The 16,809-nt window shown below is 43.5% G+C and overlaps 1 protein-coding gene across 5 annotated transcripts; it reads right to left on the reverse strand.

The window, feature by feature from the left end:
- Positions 1-544: 544 nt before the first annotated feature.
- On the reverse strand, positions 545-16,782 carry KLHL22 (kelch like family member 22). Of its 5 annotated transcripts, none has more exons than XM_041488665.1 (7): positions 16,645-16,782; positions 8,219-8,488; positions 6,785-6,950; positions 4,939-5,657; positions 3,628-3,820; positions 2,731-2,964; positions 545-1,710 (listed from the first exon to the last, which is right to left on the reverse strand). In XM_041488665.1, exons 2-7 carry the CDS (start codon positions 8,443-8,445, stop codon positions 1,333-1,335), a joined length of 1,917 nt encoding a protein of 638 aa, XP_041344599.1. In that variant the 5' UTR covers positions 8,446-8,488; positions 16,645-16,782; the 3' UTR covers positions 545-1,332. The 5 variants fall into 5 exon arrangements, with proteins under 5 accessions (XP_041344599.1, XP_041344600.1, XP_041344602.1 ...); XM_041488666.1 differs by having other exon boundaries at positions 8,219-8,471; positions 16,645-16,777; XM_041488668.1 differs by lacking the exon at positions 16,645-16,782 and adding an exon at positions 16,280-16,571 and having other exon boundaries at positions 8,219-8,471.
- Positions 16,783-16,809: the final 27 nt, after the last annotated feature.

The following is a 16,809-nucleotide window of genomic DNA, read 5'->3' on the forward strand; positions in this document are numbered from 1 at the left end:
ATTTGTCACATGCGATGACACTTGCCTAGTCCCATGTCACTCTGATTATCACTGGTTTTGCCTTTCTGCAAGTCCATTACTGCTATAAGATTTAAAAGCTTTTGGGAGTTTTTCAGGATTTTCTGCTGCAGTGATTACTCCACCCCTCCAAGAGGAAGGATCTCAGTGTTCAGTATCACACTGGGTCAGACTTTAAATCAGCTTCTAACCTAATGTTAAGCAAGATGGGAGTCAGGAACCTATTATTTTAAGGTGCAAAAGGAAGGATTTACTGTGCCTTATCTTTCTCAGCTGCAGTTCCTGGCATTAGTTCAGCTACTGCAGTCTTGGACCAGTGTAATCTTCAATATTTCTTGTTATCTCATTTTTTTTTTCTTTTGCTGTGGCGAACCAATCTCTGTTCTCTTTATTCTCTTGTAAAGTATATAATAAAAGAATGAAAAAATTGCCCATCTCCCAGGCTGGAGTAACTTTGCCAGTCCTGCTGTAGGATATAATGAAACTTTCAGCCACCACATCACTGTTAATAAAACGGAGACAGCAGTTAAAAAAGTACTGACAAGAATTTATTAATTTATGGTTGAGAACAATGAAATGTGTCTGACAGTGGAATGATGAGATTGCCATATTCTGTACAGAGAGATTTTTCTAGAAATCTTCATTCCACTGTGTTGACAGAACTTGCAGTATAGAAGTTCAGGAGTGGGTGTCAGTTCACAGACTCTCAGCCAGTTACAAGGATGGCTGCATGCCCAGATGAGATGAAGGTTCAGACTTTCCTGCTACTCTTCCTGTTTCTGTATGTTCACTCTTGCTGAAAAACTAATCAAGCTGTCTGACACCTGGCACAGGAGGGCAGCACTAGGTGTTACCTTCCTGTATTAAGCTGGCTAGGAAGTTTTATTACCCAAAAGAAAAGGAAAAAAAAATCTCAAGAAGCTATTTTGAGCTAAAAGCTGGAAGGAAAGAAGCTAGTCAAGCTGAGCCTTCTGTGCTTTTTTTTTCTGTCCATGCTGAAGGCTGAGAAAAGCCTCTTTCAAACTACAAGAACCTCTATACAACTGGGGGGAAATGGCAGTTGTGTGGTTACTTTAAAAACACTGCTTTCTGGCAGGTGGGCAGGTACTGACTGTAAGTGCATTTTGTGCAGGACACTTGCAGATGGGTAGATATTGACTGTGAATGGCATTTTGTGCGGAACACTTATTTTTAAAACCTTTAAATACTTTTATGATATAAGAAAGACATATAAAATCTCTCAAGTACTTTCCCCAAGCCTTAATTTCCTCATCCACTGGCAGAAAAGAAAAAAAGAAAAAAAATTAAAGTTTTCTAATCTTCACTTGAGTTGTCAAATTCCTCCCAGTCTGATACACTCATAACTTCTGGTGGAAAGTCAAGATGATGCTTCATTCGGTCTGCATGCCACTCTGAGAGCCACTTCTCTGTTTCCATTAAAATAGCCCTGGGCAACGTGAGGACACAGGCAGCCATCCCAGAAATATCATCCTCCAGCTGGGGTCCTTCCTCCCAGCAGTCTCTCTCTGCATCATAGATGTGCACATAGTCCATGCGGATTCCCCTGTTGTGGGATCTGCCTCCCAAGACATAAATCCTGTTGTCTAAGACTGCAATGCCTGGCTCTCCATGTCCTGCAGGAAGTGGACATACATTTGTCCACTGATCAGTGCTTGGCTTATAGCAGGCAACCTGTAAAAACAAAAAGAAAAGAGAGAAGGCAAAACTGGACTTGTATCCTAGTGACAGAGCATGGCCATAAGGTAAACTATTTAGGAAAGAATATCATCAGTCTTTTGACAGTGTGTTGATAGTGGATACAGCATGTGACTATCTAATACAGGTACAGTGCTCAGCAGAAAACTGTACATAGTTGCCACGTAGCTTTGAAATCACAAGTTCTGACCCTGCTGCTGGAGTAACAGTTGTATGTCATTCCAAAAATGTATACAAAAGTGAAAGAGATGGGGACCTGTGCTAATATAAGCCATGTGCTAATATAAGCCCAGACATAATTCACCTGTTTGCATTAGAGAAGAAATGCTGGAACATACAAATATGACAAATCTGCTAAGTTGTCTCTGCACCATATGTTGGAGAGTTTCAGATTTCATTGGGTAACTGCTTTCATTTGTAGGCACCGTCTTATCATTCAGACACACTCTTCAGCTAGGTTTAATTCTGCCATCTCCACTGGCTCTATAAAAACAGTTACTTTTTGTATATTTTCAAGTCTCTAGCCGTTCTAGAAGCTGGAATAAGGTTCAAGAGAATTCTCTCCAGATGTCCCTTACCATACTGTACATTTTAATTGCATTATAGAACTGCCATCCAACATATCCTTAACAGCTCTGCACACTGGTAATTCAAAAGTTCTCCACTTATAAAAAGTGAATGTAAAGACAACATAAAGTAAATTTAACTGATGTGCTGCTTACTGGGCATATGCATGCCAATGAAGTTATCCATCAGAGATGTTTCAAAATTGATAAGAATTCCAAGTGCTAGAGCTTTAATGCTTTGTGGGTGAGACCAAGAGTTCAAGACAGCCAACAGTAAATAAATCATTGCCAGTTCTGCAGGTGAGTGGGGAAGAGCTCGTCTAGCTGAGCGCGCAGTTTTATTTGCATACTCAGTAGGAGAAATACATTACACCTAAGTGCCAGCATCCACAAGAAGCCAAGAAAAGACAGAGGTGTGACACGGTCTCACCTGGTGAACATCCCTCCTGTAGCCAGAGTCGTTGTTGCTGCCCCCGATGACGTAGAGCTTGCCCAGCAGCGCAGCCATCCCGTGCCACGCCCGCCTCACGGGGCCGTCTGCCAGCACATCCCAGCGGTCAGTCCTCGGGTCATAGCACTGCAGCTCCTTCAGATAGTCCTCTCCTCTCCTCCCACAGGTGATGTACATCTTCCCATCCAGCGCTGCTCCCGCGTGGGCGTACACCTGCACCACCACCAATGGCAAAGCAAGAGCCTGAGCTCTGCATTTGTGTATTTCTCCCAGGTTTGAAGCAGGGAATAGACATGAAGGGAGCGACATTGTTCACGAGTTATGGAGAGATCAAAAGCAGAAAGGATTTTCTTACATACAGTTCTTTTTAAGATATTATTGTGAATTTCTGAATGAAACACACTGGAATTTCTAAAACTTCCAGAACTGCAGCATTCTCTGTCTTTATTGTTCCTTCTCATACTATAACTTTACTCCCTAATCTACTTGGAAGCCTTTTTATTGGTGATTTTTCTTATACAAGCAGTGTTATCAGGAATGCAAGTTATTCTGCTTAGTAGCACTCAATTCAGGCTTTTTATATTTTCAGCAATGACACACATTTATTATTTGTTTTATTAATTGTTTTAAGGATTAACACAATAAAGGTGCAGGCAAAATCAACAAGAAACAGGAAAAATAAGCATTTAACTGGAAAATGTAAATTACATATGCTATTATTTCATTTGCTTGTCATCCATTTACTCCATATACAGAGTTTACTGCTTTCCATCTGAATATCAGCAAATTAAAAGTTACACATGAGAAAAACATCTAGCAAGATTAAATCAGGAATTGGGGGACTGTGGTAGTGTGTGTGGCTAATGCACTCCTTACCTCCTTCTTCAGGGGTGTCACATATTCCCAAGTGTTGGTTTTAGGATCATACCTCTCCACTTCCCTCAGGTCTTCATGGTAATCTCGGCCTGCGACGGCATAAATATAGTTGTCCACGACACAAACACTGAGGTCAGCGTGCTCTTGCTGCAGGGACTGGATCTGGAACCATCTGTTGTGTCGTGGGTCATACCTTGTAAAAGAATGGGATCGAAGAAAGTTATTCCTGCAGCTGCAGAATCACTGCAGGAATACCAGACAGCTCCGTGGATGTGGGTTACTGCACTGTCTTCAGCTGAAATTGAGCTCATCTCTAAGTGATGTGAAATTTGGCCTTGTCAGCATTTTATTATTAGCAAAGTTGTTTTATTCTATTTATAGAAGATGTACTTCAGCTGACACAATCATGCTATCAAAGCCCAGGTTTTCCATTATCTTGTACACTGCTGTCAGGTTACATACCACAATCTCTGTTTGCACAAAGCCATTCTACAAGGTAACACAGTCTAAAAATAGCACAAAGACTGAATCTGGATCTCCAAGAATATGAGAAGGGCATAAATATGTGGTGGGTTCTTTGATTCTTTTCCCCAAATATCTGCTGCTTAAAGTGAATCTCATTATTCACTTTCATGTCAAACTATCTCTCTCATCTGGAAATTTTAGTTACAGAGAAAACTGGTTGAAAATTGAAACTATGCATGCCATAAAATAAGAGCAACTCAGCTAAGACTTGTAAAACTGAGCACAATATAAAGATAAAAGGTTTTATATCTGTTTTTGCAACGTAATGGGCATGAAGGTCTAAAGCTGCTCCTCCCTCCTGCTCTTCCCTGTCACACAGCAGTATAAAAGGACTCTGGAATGCTACTCTTGTGCACACAGATTTTTGAAAATCTGTCAGTAATAGCATTTTATTTTAAATCCTTTTGTACTGGGACAAAAACTACACATAGAAAACTTGCAGAAAATGCTAATTAGAGAACATCTAGACAGCCTAGAGTTCAGGCTCATTACTGCTTCCCACACCTTTAATACTTCCCTCCTCCAACAAGGCAGAAAGAAGCAGCAGTAGCACTCTTGAATGAGTAGCTGTTTCTACACTGTCAGGCTTAGCTTTGTCTCATAAGCACTGCTGGGAGCTTCCTGAACTTACTATGAAGCTCATTTCTTGTGTTTTCTTTCAGTGAGGCTCCTGCTCAGTTCCTGATCATTTGGCTGGCAAGTGTACTGACTGTCTGCTGGCTTACTGGCTCAGAAATGGGCAACAGGGTGGCAATAAAATTAATAGCAGGATTATCCTTATCTTACCTCCAACACCTTGACTCTGCTCGAAAACCACTTACATTGTTGTCTCCACCAATTAAATATACAAAATTATTGAGAACAGCAATCCCTTGGTTGGACATTCTGGGGGCTAGTGCAGCTGTAAAGTGCCTCCACTCCCCCAATAAGGGGTTCAGATACTTGGCTTGATCACTGAGGACAATGGATGGAGTCGAATGCATCCCTCCAAATCCCACCACACACTGGAACTCTGATCTCAGCTGTGTCTGGGAGCTCTGAAGCATTGGCTGAAGACATTCATTCTTGTGGTACATTAATGCATCTGCAACTGTATCTTTTAAAGGACATGGACTTAATTTGTCATGAAGCCTTTGCAGGATCTGGGGTTCCATCAGAGGAAAACGAACTGTCTCAAGTAGTTTAAGGGGCTCCATCAGGGAGACCTGATCTGTCTCCAGTTCCTCTGGAGAATAATGATAAAAAAGTGCTCCATCATAAACCTCAAACTCATAGTTAACCTCCAAACGGTTGCTGCTGAGAAGGGAGTAGACCTTCTGCAGGGGCAGCTGTCGGTACACTTGTGTCCTTGAGAAAGCTGTAAAGTTCTTCAGAATGTAGGAGTCCAGCTGCTCACTCAAATGCTTTAAGTCATAGTGGTCAGCTAGTCTGTACACGTCAAGGATGTTCTCTTCATCTACCCAGGACATGAGGAAATCACAACAGAACTTAATGACTTCTGGAATCTGCAAAAGAGAGAGGTTTTTCATTTCAGACACCACCTGCCCCACACTTGAGAGACAGGGCACTGAAGCCTGGGATGATTGTAAGGGAATTGTCCACAAAATGGCTGCTCTCCTCACAAGTCTGACCACCATGGTCACTTGTGCCCTACTCACCTTTCCCCAGAGAAAGAGAACTCAGCATGGGTATGTGGGTGAATATAACACAGCTCTTCTAGCCCTGCTCTACTGCAAGAATAAGTCTGGCTTCAGGTGCAGCAGCAATGTGCCTTCCAAGACACCTGGGACCCTGGGCACTGCCTGCTCTGCAGCCTGCCTGGGAGCAGCCAGGAAAACACACACGGGACATGGTGATTACAGTCACCATGTACTTGCTTTCCCAGAGCACTAGAGACATGCTGTATCAAAGATTGTATCTGTAACAAATATTTCACTCAAGAGCCTAGGAAGCCATTGGAAAGGAAAATGAATATTTAGTATTGTCTTCTGAACACAATTTGAAGTTGTATCTGACAGAAGGAACAAAGAACTAACTGCTGTCCAGGAGCCCCTCTGCTAACAAAGTGTGTAAAAACCAAGCAAAGCAAGCACTCATAAAGTTTAAGATTTAATACCAAAGCCTTGTGCAGCAGTTAGCTGCAGGGGAAATTAGAGAAAAAAAACCTTGTCTTAAAAGCACATGAACTCTGCACTTAGTGCAAACCATAGTGGCAGGATTTCCTGTAGTGATGGGGTCAGGAGAGGTCATGTGCCTGTGGACTCATCTTGAGAAGCACAATTTCTGAGCAGCAAACCCTATTCCTTACCATAGGCTAGGATATTCTGTTTCAGGGAAGCTTTCACAAACAGATCAGTGAAAGTGAATGCTATATAAAATACTCCTCTAGATGAAATGAGTAATGTTTTAACTAATTAAACCGTTGGCAAAAATGAGATGTGCAAGTACCCGTTCATTGTTCCTATCCTTCCACAGTTACTTCCAGTGGATACAGCATCCCAGAAATCCTTCTTATGCCCATGCTCCTGCTCCCCTCTTAACCCTCCCTCTAACCACATATCCAAGTTTTCTGTTTCTTTCATCACTGCTTTTGTTTCTTGTTTCTCTTTTGTCACATCTCTCAGTATCTCACCTGAAGCTGACAGGCTGCAGCTAAGGTTTCCTGTACGCTGTTCACACTGAGTTCCAGCTCAGAAGTGTAAATGAAGTTCAAGATTTTACACATTGCATTGTAGGAGATGCCATGAATATGAACTTCTTCTTGTTCCATCTCTCTCAATCCTCCTGCAAACATTCCTCTGCAAAACAGACAATGGCACGTGCTATGGCAGATTTGCATTGAAGCTATTTCCAGTTTGCTCATCTTATGCTGTCCTGGGAACATAAAAAATATTCAGAAATACAAAAACCTAGCTAGACACTTTAATGTGATTACCTCTTCTCTAAGTAAAGAGTACAGGCCTTTAGGACCTAAAAAAGTAACACTTCATCGTGCAGGAAAACAGTAGGGGCAACCTAGAAGGTACAGTTCACAGGTGAAGGACTTAAATACACACCCAGTATATATGGGTAGTCAATGGTCAAAGGCAGACACTGTGGGTGTGGGGGAAGAGGAAACACAGAGAAACTAGGGACAGCGGGAATTTTTTTCCAAGGTAGAGCAGTTCTTCCTTCAGTTAGAAGTTTGTCTGGATTGACTTGAGTGTTTGCTCTATGAAAACAAAGGAAGTGCTCATCAAATTGCCCGGGGACTGCCTGGTTAATGGCCAGTGAGTCACCCTTTAGGCACACAACAGTGACCCACCTCCAGTGAGTTTTTGTGTAATATGAAATGATCACCACCACGGGCAAAGTCTTACAATGCTAAGGATATGTTAAAAGCCACTTAGAGTGCACTTAAGCAGAAGACACCAGTTCAGATAGTCTCTCCTCTTTATAAACCTCCAAGTAGCACAGTGAATTTAGTGGAGGCAAGCTCAGTATGCAGGAACAAGAGCTTTATTTCTGCAGAGAAATAACAGAGATGAATAAAGCCACAGTTAGTGTTTTGAAACAGCCTGTCACTCTTATGTTGAGAATGACACAGGAACAGGAGGGAGGCAGTATTGTAGAAAAAGCAAAAAAAGGCTAATTAATTACTTTATTATATTATATTACATTATGTTACATTACATCTAAACTGAATCTGCCAAGCACTCAACTGCACTCCACTGCACAGAATCTCGTGACTGTCAGCCAACAGTTCCAACACACACACACACGCTTGGCCCTGACAGGCCAAGGAAACAAAACACCGTCACTTTGGGCAAACAATCTCCATGCTGCATTCTACTTTTGCACAAACACAGGCACAGCAAATGAGGTAAGAATTGTTTTGATCATTCTCTGAGGTTCAGAGAACGTGAATCCCAGAAATATTCTTGGTAAGAATTGTGCCTTGCTTTTCTCTGTGAGGCTACAACAGCCTCAGCTCCATCTTACAGGTCTGATTTTGGATTCAGGAGTCTGCCCAGACAGAAGCTTTGGATGTCACTAACAGGCAGACATGCTCGTGGCTACAGCGTACCTGAAGTAGTCGCAGGAGGCGGCCAGGAGGATGCGATGAGCCTCGATGGGTTTGTCCTCCACCACCAGCACCACATCGAAGAGGATGCTGCTGTCGCGCAGGGACACCAGCCCGCTGAGCAGGGCCTGCGAGTGCTCTGCGCTGCGGTAAGTGCTGCTGCTGCGCTGCTGCGCCGAGGGCTCCAGTGCAGCTCTGTGTGCCTGAGTCAGCTCCTGGTCCTCCGCCATCCCAGGCAGAAATGCTCAGCCACCAGCTGCAGCAGAATGAAATCTGTGAGACAACAGAATCGGCAAAGGTTTGTGCCTTTTGCTTTACAAACGGTCCTCCGACCCTTGCCTGTCACAGAAAATAAAGCAACTCTTCAGTCAGTGGAGAGACAGTTCTGTCCTGGACAAATTATACTGAAAACACACACATGGACATCAGCACACCAAAGTGCTAAGTATGTGTCACATGGGTATTTTTTTTTCTTAGCAAGAGTTTCACTTCCCAATCCATTACCAAAACCCCTTGTTTCTTTTGTATTTCTGCATCATCAGCAAAAAAAAAAAAGGACGAAAATTTTGCCAAATTCCAAACTGCCTAATATTCTCAGATAACTTGTCTGCAATATAAACTGTACCTTCCATCTTTCTCTTAATATTTTACCACAGAATCTCCTCTCTCTCTCCATGTGTTTGCTTTTTGCATTTTCTGTAGCTAAGCACATTTCTAACCTTAATTGTGCAAAATACTGCATGAAACTGCAGGCTTCAAAGTGAGTTTCTTCATTTTGGCAATTTCAAGCTAGCATGCACAACTGCTTTCCACTTCCCTGTGATTCCCTGCAGAGAGGAGGTATTTCCTCCAGAATGGGCACTGTCCAATGCTATCCTGTACCTTTTTCTAGGTAAAAGGCCACTGACACACTGGAAGGTCCCCTATGGCACATTGGGAAACACCTGTAAAAAGCTATCTGCAAGTGATTGTGTTTCATGTCTATGGTTAAGCAATCAAAATCTCATGAGTCCTCTTCTACCATCCTGTAATTTACCCTGTCCATTGTCTTTGAAGAATGTCAGAAGTTGTAGCAGTCAGAGCTTATAGACTCTATCCAGTTGTCAGCATGAATTAAGAAACCACCCCCCATTAGCAAGAGGAAGTAAGTGAGCTGATATGGCTGCTAACACATTCAGAAGATCCTCTCTTCAGCAGCCTAGGAAATAGCTTAGTGCCACAAGGGATAGTCCAAGGGGTTAGCAGCAGTCAGGGAAGCAAAAGAGAACAAACCCTGCAAATCCAAAGAAAGAGTGAATAAATGGAACCATTGTTTAATTGTGCCAGCCACAAACAGTGAGGGCAGCACTGGAGATCTCAAAATACTGCAGGTATTCTGGGCAGCAAGGAAGGAGCTACCCAGATGACACCAAGAAATATGAACATTTTTATTTTCTGCCTGAGGAAGGTACCCTACACTGCCCAAACCAAAAGGAAGGTGGTGCTGCACGGTGAATAGGATGGAAAATACCCTGAGATAGTGTATTAATGTTTATCTGCTCTTTGCCAGCAAAACCAAGACAGCAGCTCAGAAGAGGAGCTCTGACAACACAGCCTTCTGGGGAGCACTCAGGTCGATTAGGGAGGGAAAACTATCCATCATCAGCTGAAGAGATGAGTAATGGCTTATTTTTCATGACAAGTTGATGCTTTCCCTAGAAATCAAATGAAAGCAGACAAAACATTAGTGTATCATTGAATTTCCTCCTGGGGAATACTAAGAGTGATGGATTGAGGCAAGGGAAATAATGTAGTAAGAAAGGCAAGTGAGTGTTATATGATGTTGATCAGAAATTTCCCATTTCACTAAAACAAAATAAATGCAGCAAAACCAAAGTAGGGTGATGTATGGTCCAAATGAGGAACTGATTAACTCTGTTAATGTGGTTTAATGTGGTTAAAGCTCCAAAACATGTTATATCTTTTCCTGGTCTTAGAGACCTGTATCAAAATAAGTCCCTATGGAAGAAAAATCACTGTATCAAAAAGCAGAAGTAAGAGCAACAAATTAACTATTTTCTGAATCCAAGGACATGTCAGGATTAGGGGAAACAGCATGACTTTTGATACAATCTTATAATATATCATATACTGCAGTCATTGGTGGGAGAGAGGCCAAGGCAAGGTAAGTGAGAGATAAAACTACACAGGCCACTGAAGCCCTGTAACAAGTGTCAGCAAAGAAATGTATTGTAGGAGAATCAGGTTACAGACAGAGATACATGCAGGGTAGAGTGGGAAACCCATATAATAATGCAAGCCTTTATTTATTTAATTTTATTTAATATGACTGTAGATAGTTACTGTTCAGAATATATTCTCTACCCAAATAATCTGAAAAAGTAACAGAAAGGGGATGAGGCTTTCAGCAAGTAAAGCCCCAGAAGAGATCTGATCTTACAAATGTGGTAACTGGAGCCAGGAAGATTAAGTGATATTATGAAAGAGAGAAAATAGAAATACATTAAAAGGATAAATTATTTAGTGATTCTGTAGCCAGTATGAGCATTAGTATCTGAATAGCTCTCAGTGACAAGTGGGGGCTGTCGTGGAGATCTGCAGGGAGTTTATCTCACACTTCGTTTGAGTAGATACAGACTTCAATTATGCCACAACCATTATCAAGAGCAGAACAAACCAGCTCTGCTGTGACCATCCAGTGTGGCTAAGAAGAGATGCTGGGGGTGCACTGAAGCATCCTCCACAGCTGATTTTTGGCTGGTTAACAGCTGAACCTACAGATTTTTTGCTATGCTCTCCTTTCTGAATTCTGGCAGTCCTGACCTCCTGTTTCCAACTCCTGCCCCTGGGCTATACCCCAGCTGTCACTGGTGAGCTGGACTGTCCCTCAGGGAGGTCACTCATGCTTGTACATCATCCTAATGAACTGCTGCCAGCCTAAAAAATTAAAGGTGAACATTTGTAGTATTAGTGTATAAAGTCTGACTGACACATGTGGTTAAGTCTTCATTGAGCCAAAAGCCTCTTAACTCCTGCCTAGGTAGTTTCAGGAGCTGTAAGAAAAGAGGTGTAAGACCAAGGAGGGTAGAAGACCACGGGGTGGCTGTGGGGGATGTGGGCAGCAGGATTCCCTCAGCTGAGTGCGCTCAGCTCTGCAACAGCCGCAGCAGGAGCAGCTGGCTCGGGGGCAGGAAGGTACAAGAGCAGCTGCTGTGGCAGGGTCAGTGGGGTTGTGTTGTGGGCTTCTTTGAAAGAGAAGTGGGGTGGATTTGGCATTTGAGTTTTCTGGATTAAATGCAGTGTGTTCACTGAGCTGATGGATCATTTTGTGTATTTCTTTGGGTATTGTTCTAAATGCTGATTATAAAATTGCTGAGGAGGGATATTCCTGTTAGCACAGCACCCTGCTTCTCAAACTGTGTGGTCTGACCAGTGTGCTTTGTGCCTTTGTTGCTGTCTAAAAAATCTATTTAGCTTAATCTTTATTAAAAAAAAAAAAAAAAAAAAAAAAAAGTTGTCTTTTGTCCATCATTGACAAACTGTGTGGTCTGACCAGTGTGCTTTGTGCCTTTGTTGCTGTCTAAAAAATATATTTAGCTTAATCTTTATTAAAAAGAAAAAACAACCTAAAAACAACCCAAAGCTGCCTAAATATAATGTAAGCAGGACAGTTCTGGATAGAGAGACAGAACAGGTTTGTTCCTCTATCCTGAGCTTCTCTACTGTCAGCTTCTTTCTCGTAGTATGTACCTAAGGCCTCTCTGCTCTCTTATTTCTGTTATTGTGAAAACAGCTCTGTGACTGAGACAAGCTCTTACAAATTTGAGTAACATGTTTTCTTTCCCTTCTCCTCTTGAGAAAGTTTCTCAGTACTGGTCAGCTGTTAGCAGTGGGCTTCAGTACTGCAGAACTAACCCTGCAGGTGGAAAAGAGGAGGAATTCTTTGAGTTCACTGTGCTTCTTTAACAGTAGCAAAGATAACAAATATTGTCTCGTGCTGTGGGACGTTGTCTGCAGAAACAGGGAAGTCCTTGTTCTATCCACTTTGAAATTGCAGAGAAAAATCAGGCTAGACATTTTTTTGCTGGCTGCACAATGTATTTGAGCCTGCAGTTATGTTAGTTTGTATTTGTCTTTTAGAGGATGTGGGTTGATGTAGTGATTAATTTTAAGGTATTACAATTGAGTTTCCAGTACACAAAGAAGAAAACATATGGGATCAGTAATTGTATGGGCATGTCTGGAGGCAAGTGTAGAAAGATGTTGACTGTTTGGTCACTTTGAATCAAGGAGTTAAAAAAATTACAACAGGCAAAAAAATCCCCAAAAATGGAAAAGCCCTCAGGGGTATCTAGAAACACAAGACTGCTCTTTTTCAGTAGACTGAAATCTTCAACATTGTGTGTCTGGATTCCATCTGGGAACCAAGAGAAGGCAGCCATGCCTTGCAATGGAGGGAGCAAAGAACTCGAGTATTTCCTTCTCTTTCCAGTATTATATACAAAGTTCACTGTATCACCAGTGATCCCTGGTAATAAGCTATGGACACAGTGAAAGCTAAGTGTCTCAGTGACCTGCAGCTAACTCTGTGGCTGTCTTGTATTCAAATTCTACAACATGCTTCTGCAGATTAGTGGCATGAAGAAAAGTAGAGGTCTTAGGCTTCTGATTATTCAACTGAAATAATACATTAACTACCAATGAAAAGAGTCATAGTAATTTTTAAAAATAAAATCCCCTCTCTGATCAACAACAGAACATTTGCTTTCATAATAAAGGTATGTGGCTTATGACTGAGGAAGTTGGCACTGGGACAGGAGGATTTTAGGGAATGCACTGCAGTTTGATCAATGGCAAAATGGTGAGAAACTGGTATGCTGGTTGCTCTTGTGCTCACTACAAATCCTTATCCTTTTAAGAACACCAGGTCTAGGAATGGAGTAACTCAACTGCAAGCAGAGGGGAAAGGTTAAAGGCATGGCAAAATAGATAAGGAAGAGAAGAATGCAATGTCTATCCTAATGATATTTTTCAACACAGACCAATTGTCACACCGTGGTGTTCCTGTGCTGCCATTAGAGCTAACTCAGCCTCTCTTTTCTGGTGAGGGATGCTGTGCTCTAACATGGTATAGATCATTGACAGTGCTGAAGCCTGTTGTTGCTGTTGAGTGGTGTGATACAAACCTAGCCAAGTACTCACCCCTTGTATGAGCAGCATCCAGCTCAGAGAGATGCCCCTAATGTCAGGTGCATGTGTGGGTTTGGGGGTGTCTTTTTGTAAAGTTCTGCTGACAGCCTTGATTCTTTACTGTAGAGAAATGGCTGGATGCAGGAAGGATTAACCAAGTTAGTTTCTATGGAAACTCAGACATTTTTGTATTCAAGAGCTCGTGGCTGTCAGTTACATCACTACAAAGAGGTGTTTTACGCAGATAGTGATATTTTCTTGTGCATCAGCTGTGCCCAAAATAAACTCAAGCTCACTGGTGTCGGGTATCCAAATCTGTTTAGCTTACTGCCATATGGACAGGTGGCTCGAGCTTGGTGGGGGTCCCTTGCTTTCTTAGAAGTGTGGAATAATTTAGACTGGAAAGAAACTTGGGAGGTCTCTAGTCCAATCTGTGCTCAAAGCAGGGAAACCTTCAAAATCAGGTCAGGATGTGGAGAGCCTTGTCTAGTCAAGTGCAAAATCTCCATCCTTGTCAGAAAACTCAATTGTTTAACCACCACATTAATTTTCTTCTTTAGCTGTGTGAATTTTTTCCCAGCAATTTGTGACACTTGCCTCTCATCCCTGGCATGCTGTACCACAAAGGAGAGTTTGGCTCTACATTGTCCTGTGCCCATTAGGTAGCTTAAAAAATGTCAGCTGGCTCTGCCCTTATTCTTTTTGCCCTGTGCTGAGCAAAATCCAGTGTTCTTGTCTTGCAGGTGCTTGTACCTTCTTTAAGTTATGGCTTTTCCACTGAATTCCCAGCTTTTTCTTTCAGTAGAGAGCTCAAAACTGGCCACAGTATTCCAATTTTTTTGGATTATGAGTGCTTAACAGAGTGGGAAATAATAATTTCACATGACCTACTGACTGTACTCTTGCTAACACAGCCCAGTATGAAGCTGGACCCCACTGAAGAAATCACATTCAACTAGCTGCTCATCAGGACCCCCAGGATCCCTTCTTCCAAAGCTGCCTTGCAGCCAGGCTTGTCTCCCACCTGCTGTGATATCTGGAGTTACTCCCACCCAGCAGGACTTTGCTTTTGCTGTTAAAAATTATGTAGTTCCTCTTGATCTCCTCTTGCAGGCCATATCCATCAGAGCCTTTCCCTGACACCGAGCAACCAGTGTGGTGTGTTGGTTGGGATCCAAACACATTAGGCCCTTAAAAGTCTTAATGCATTGGAGGAATCTGAAAATCTGTGCCCTAAGGCTGCCCACACCTTCATCTCTCCCTAGGGAGTAACGAGGATTAGGATTTAAAGCAGGCTTCAGCTGCAAGGCTGGCAAGACAAGCTGCAGGAGCAAAGTGTGAGTTCTGCTGGGCCCTGGGGGCTGCAGATCTGCAGGCAGGACCTGGCTGAGCAGCACAACTTTAACAGGCACAGAACACTCAAACACACAGCAGCTCAGTCAGGGAGTGTGCAGGAAGGGAGGCAACTGGGTGCCTGCCAAAATAGTTGGGAAAACAAATGTGATGCCACAAACAATGTAAAATGAAAAGCAAAACTATTGTTCATTCTAACTGGAGTGCAAATAGCAGAATAATTCACCAACTGTGTGATAATTTGTAATGGGCACTTGCTACATAGAAGCCAATTGAGTTCGTGTTATGTGTAGATAAGACTTAAGCCAGTTTCATGTTTTTTCAAGGAAAAGGGAAGGCAGAAGCTTTTATCAGTAATTATTCTTTCAGAATCCTTCTATGCATTCACAACTGTGCAAAAATAAGTATTCCAAAATATTCCATTTTAGGAACCTTCTACAGATACAAGAAACAACCCAAACAACTCCTTTTGACCGACGTCCCCACAAAAAGAAAGAAAGGAGGATATCTGGTATCACATCACATCTCAGCATTATTTTTCAGCACCCAAATGATGATGTGCTTTTGTCTGGTTTGTACACACAGTCCTCCCTTACATCACTAACGGAAATAAGCAGAACCACACTCAGAATTGACTTTCTGAGCCATTTTCATTTTCTAGCATTAGTAGTATACTTGAAGAGTGGGAGGAAACCAAAAGGTGTGGCTTGGGAAACAGCTTCTGCAAATGATGCTGTCTCACAAATGCTGGCATTCGTTCCTTTCAGCAAACACCTGGGGGATTTTGATTCCCCCCTCCCCCAAAACTCATTGCAAGTTATTTCTAAGACATATCCAGAATAAAGCACCTCATTTAAAATGTATATGACAACACCACCATGGAGTATATCTATACTTAAATAAATGGATATTTTAAAATATTTTTTCCTCCCGTAAATAGTAGTATAACCTAAAGAATATGAGCTTTCTAATTTGAGTGTTTTACCTTATCTGTAGCAGATTTGCAACTTACCCACATTCATAGAACTGCAATGTTTTCTTTGTGTAATTTTTGTGTAATTTATAAATTAGCCAATATGCTCAAAGAATTTTGGGAAACTCAGGTAGCTGCCAAGACTTCAACCTGATTTACTGAATTGCTTAAATCATGGCTTTTTAAGTATTCTAAAAAACAAGGAGGAAAAAAATTGGAAGGTAATTATTTCTACGCCAAACACAACACATAAATGACCTGGAAGAGAGCAAGGGCCTCTTCCAGCACTTTCCAGCTCCAGTTTCTCATGAACATGACTTTTTTCATATTATTCACCACATTAATTTTGTCCTGGCAGGGGTCTGTGGGGTTCTGACCCACGGCTTAGACATTTGTCAGCAGTGACAGAATGAGCGGTGTTCCCTGCGGGGGAAGGTGACCTGGAACGGCACACGGCTCCCTGAGGCAGCCTGGCTCCAGACCAGCCCTGACAAGAGGTGACAGGCAGGCCAGGCAGGGTTACGGTTTGACTTTCTGTATTTCTGTACCTGGCATCGCCCTCGCAGCGCTGACAGCCGCCGTGCTCGCCCCTCGGCCGGGGCAGCCCTGCACAGGGCCGGCCTCCCCCTGCCGGCCGCCCCCAGCGCTTCTGCCGCGGCCGGAGTGGGGCTGGGGCTGCCCGGCCCGGGCGGGTCGTGCCCCCGGCAGACGCTGCCGCGGCAGCTCCCTCCCGTGAGCCCCGGTGCCCGCGGGCAGCCCTGCGGGGGCCGCGGCCTCGGCGGGGGTCGGGCCGGGACACGCTCCCCCGCGGGCCCCAGAGCCCCCCCGGACAACGGCAGAGCCGGTGCCGGCAGGGGAGCGCCGGGCGGCCCGGCCAGGGCCCGCGCTCCCTCGCCCCCGCCGCAGCACCTACCGAGAGCGGCGGCGGCGCCTCCGCCTTCATGTGCGACCCGGAACCCACCGGGCGAGGGAGGGGCGGCGGCGGCCGGAACCGGGGCGGGCGGCGTGGGCGGCCCCAGCACCGTCCGGGCAGGTGCCGGGGCTGTGCCCGGTGAGCGCCGGGCCGGTCACCGCCGCG

Source organism: Pyrgilauda ruficollis, unplaced genomic scaffold (assembly GCF_017590135.1).
Source record: "Pyrgilauda ruficollis isolate IOZ18807 unplaced genomic scaffold, ASM1759013v1 scaffold9, whole genome shotgun sequence".
In the NCBI taxonomy this organism is placed as follows: Eukaryota; Metazoa; Chordata; class Aves; order Passeriformes; family Passeridae; genus Pyrgilauda; species Pyrgilauda ruficollis.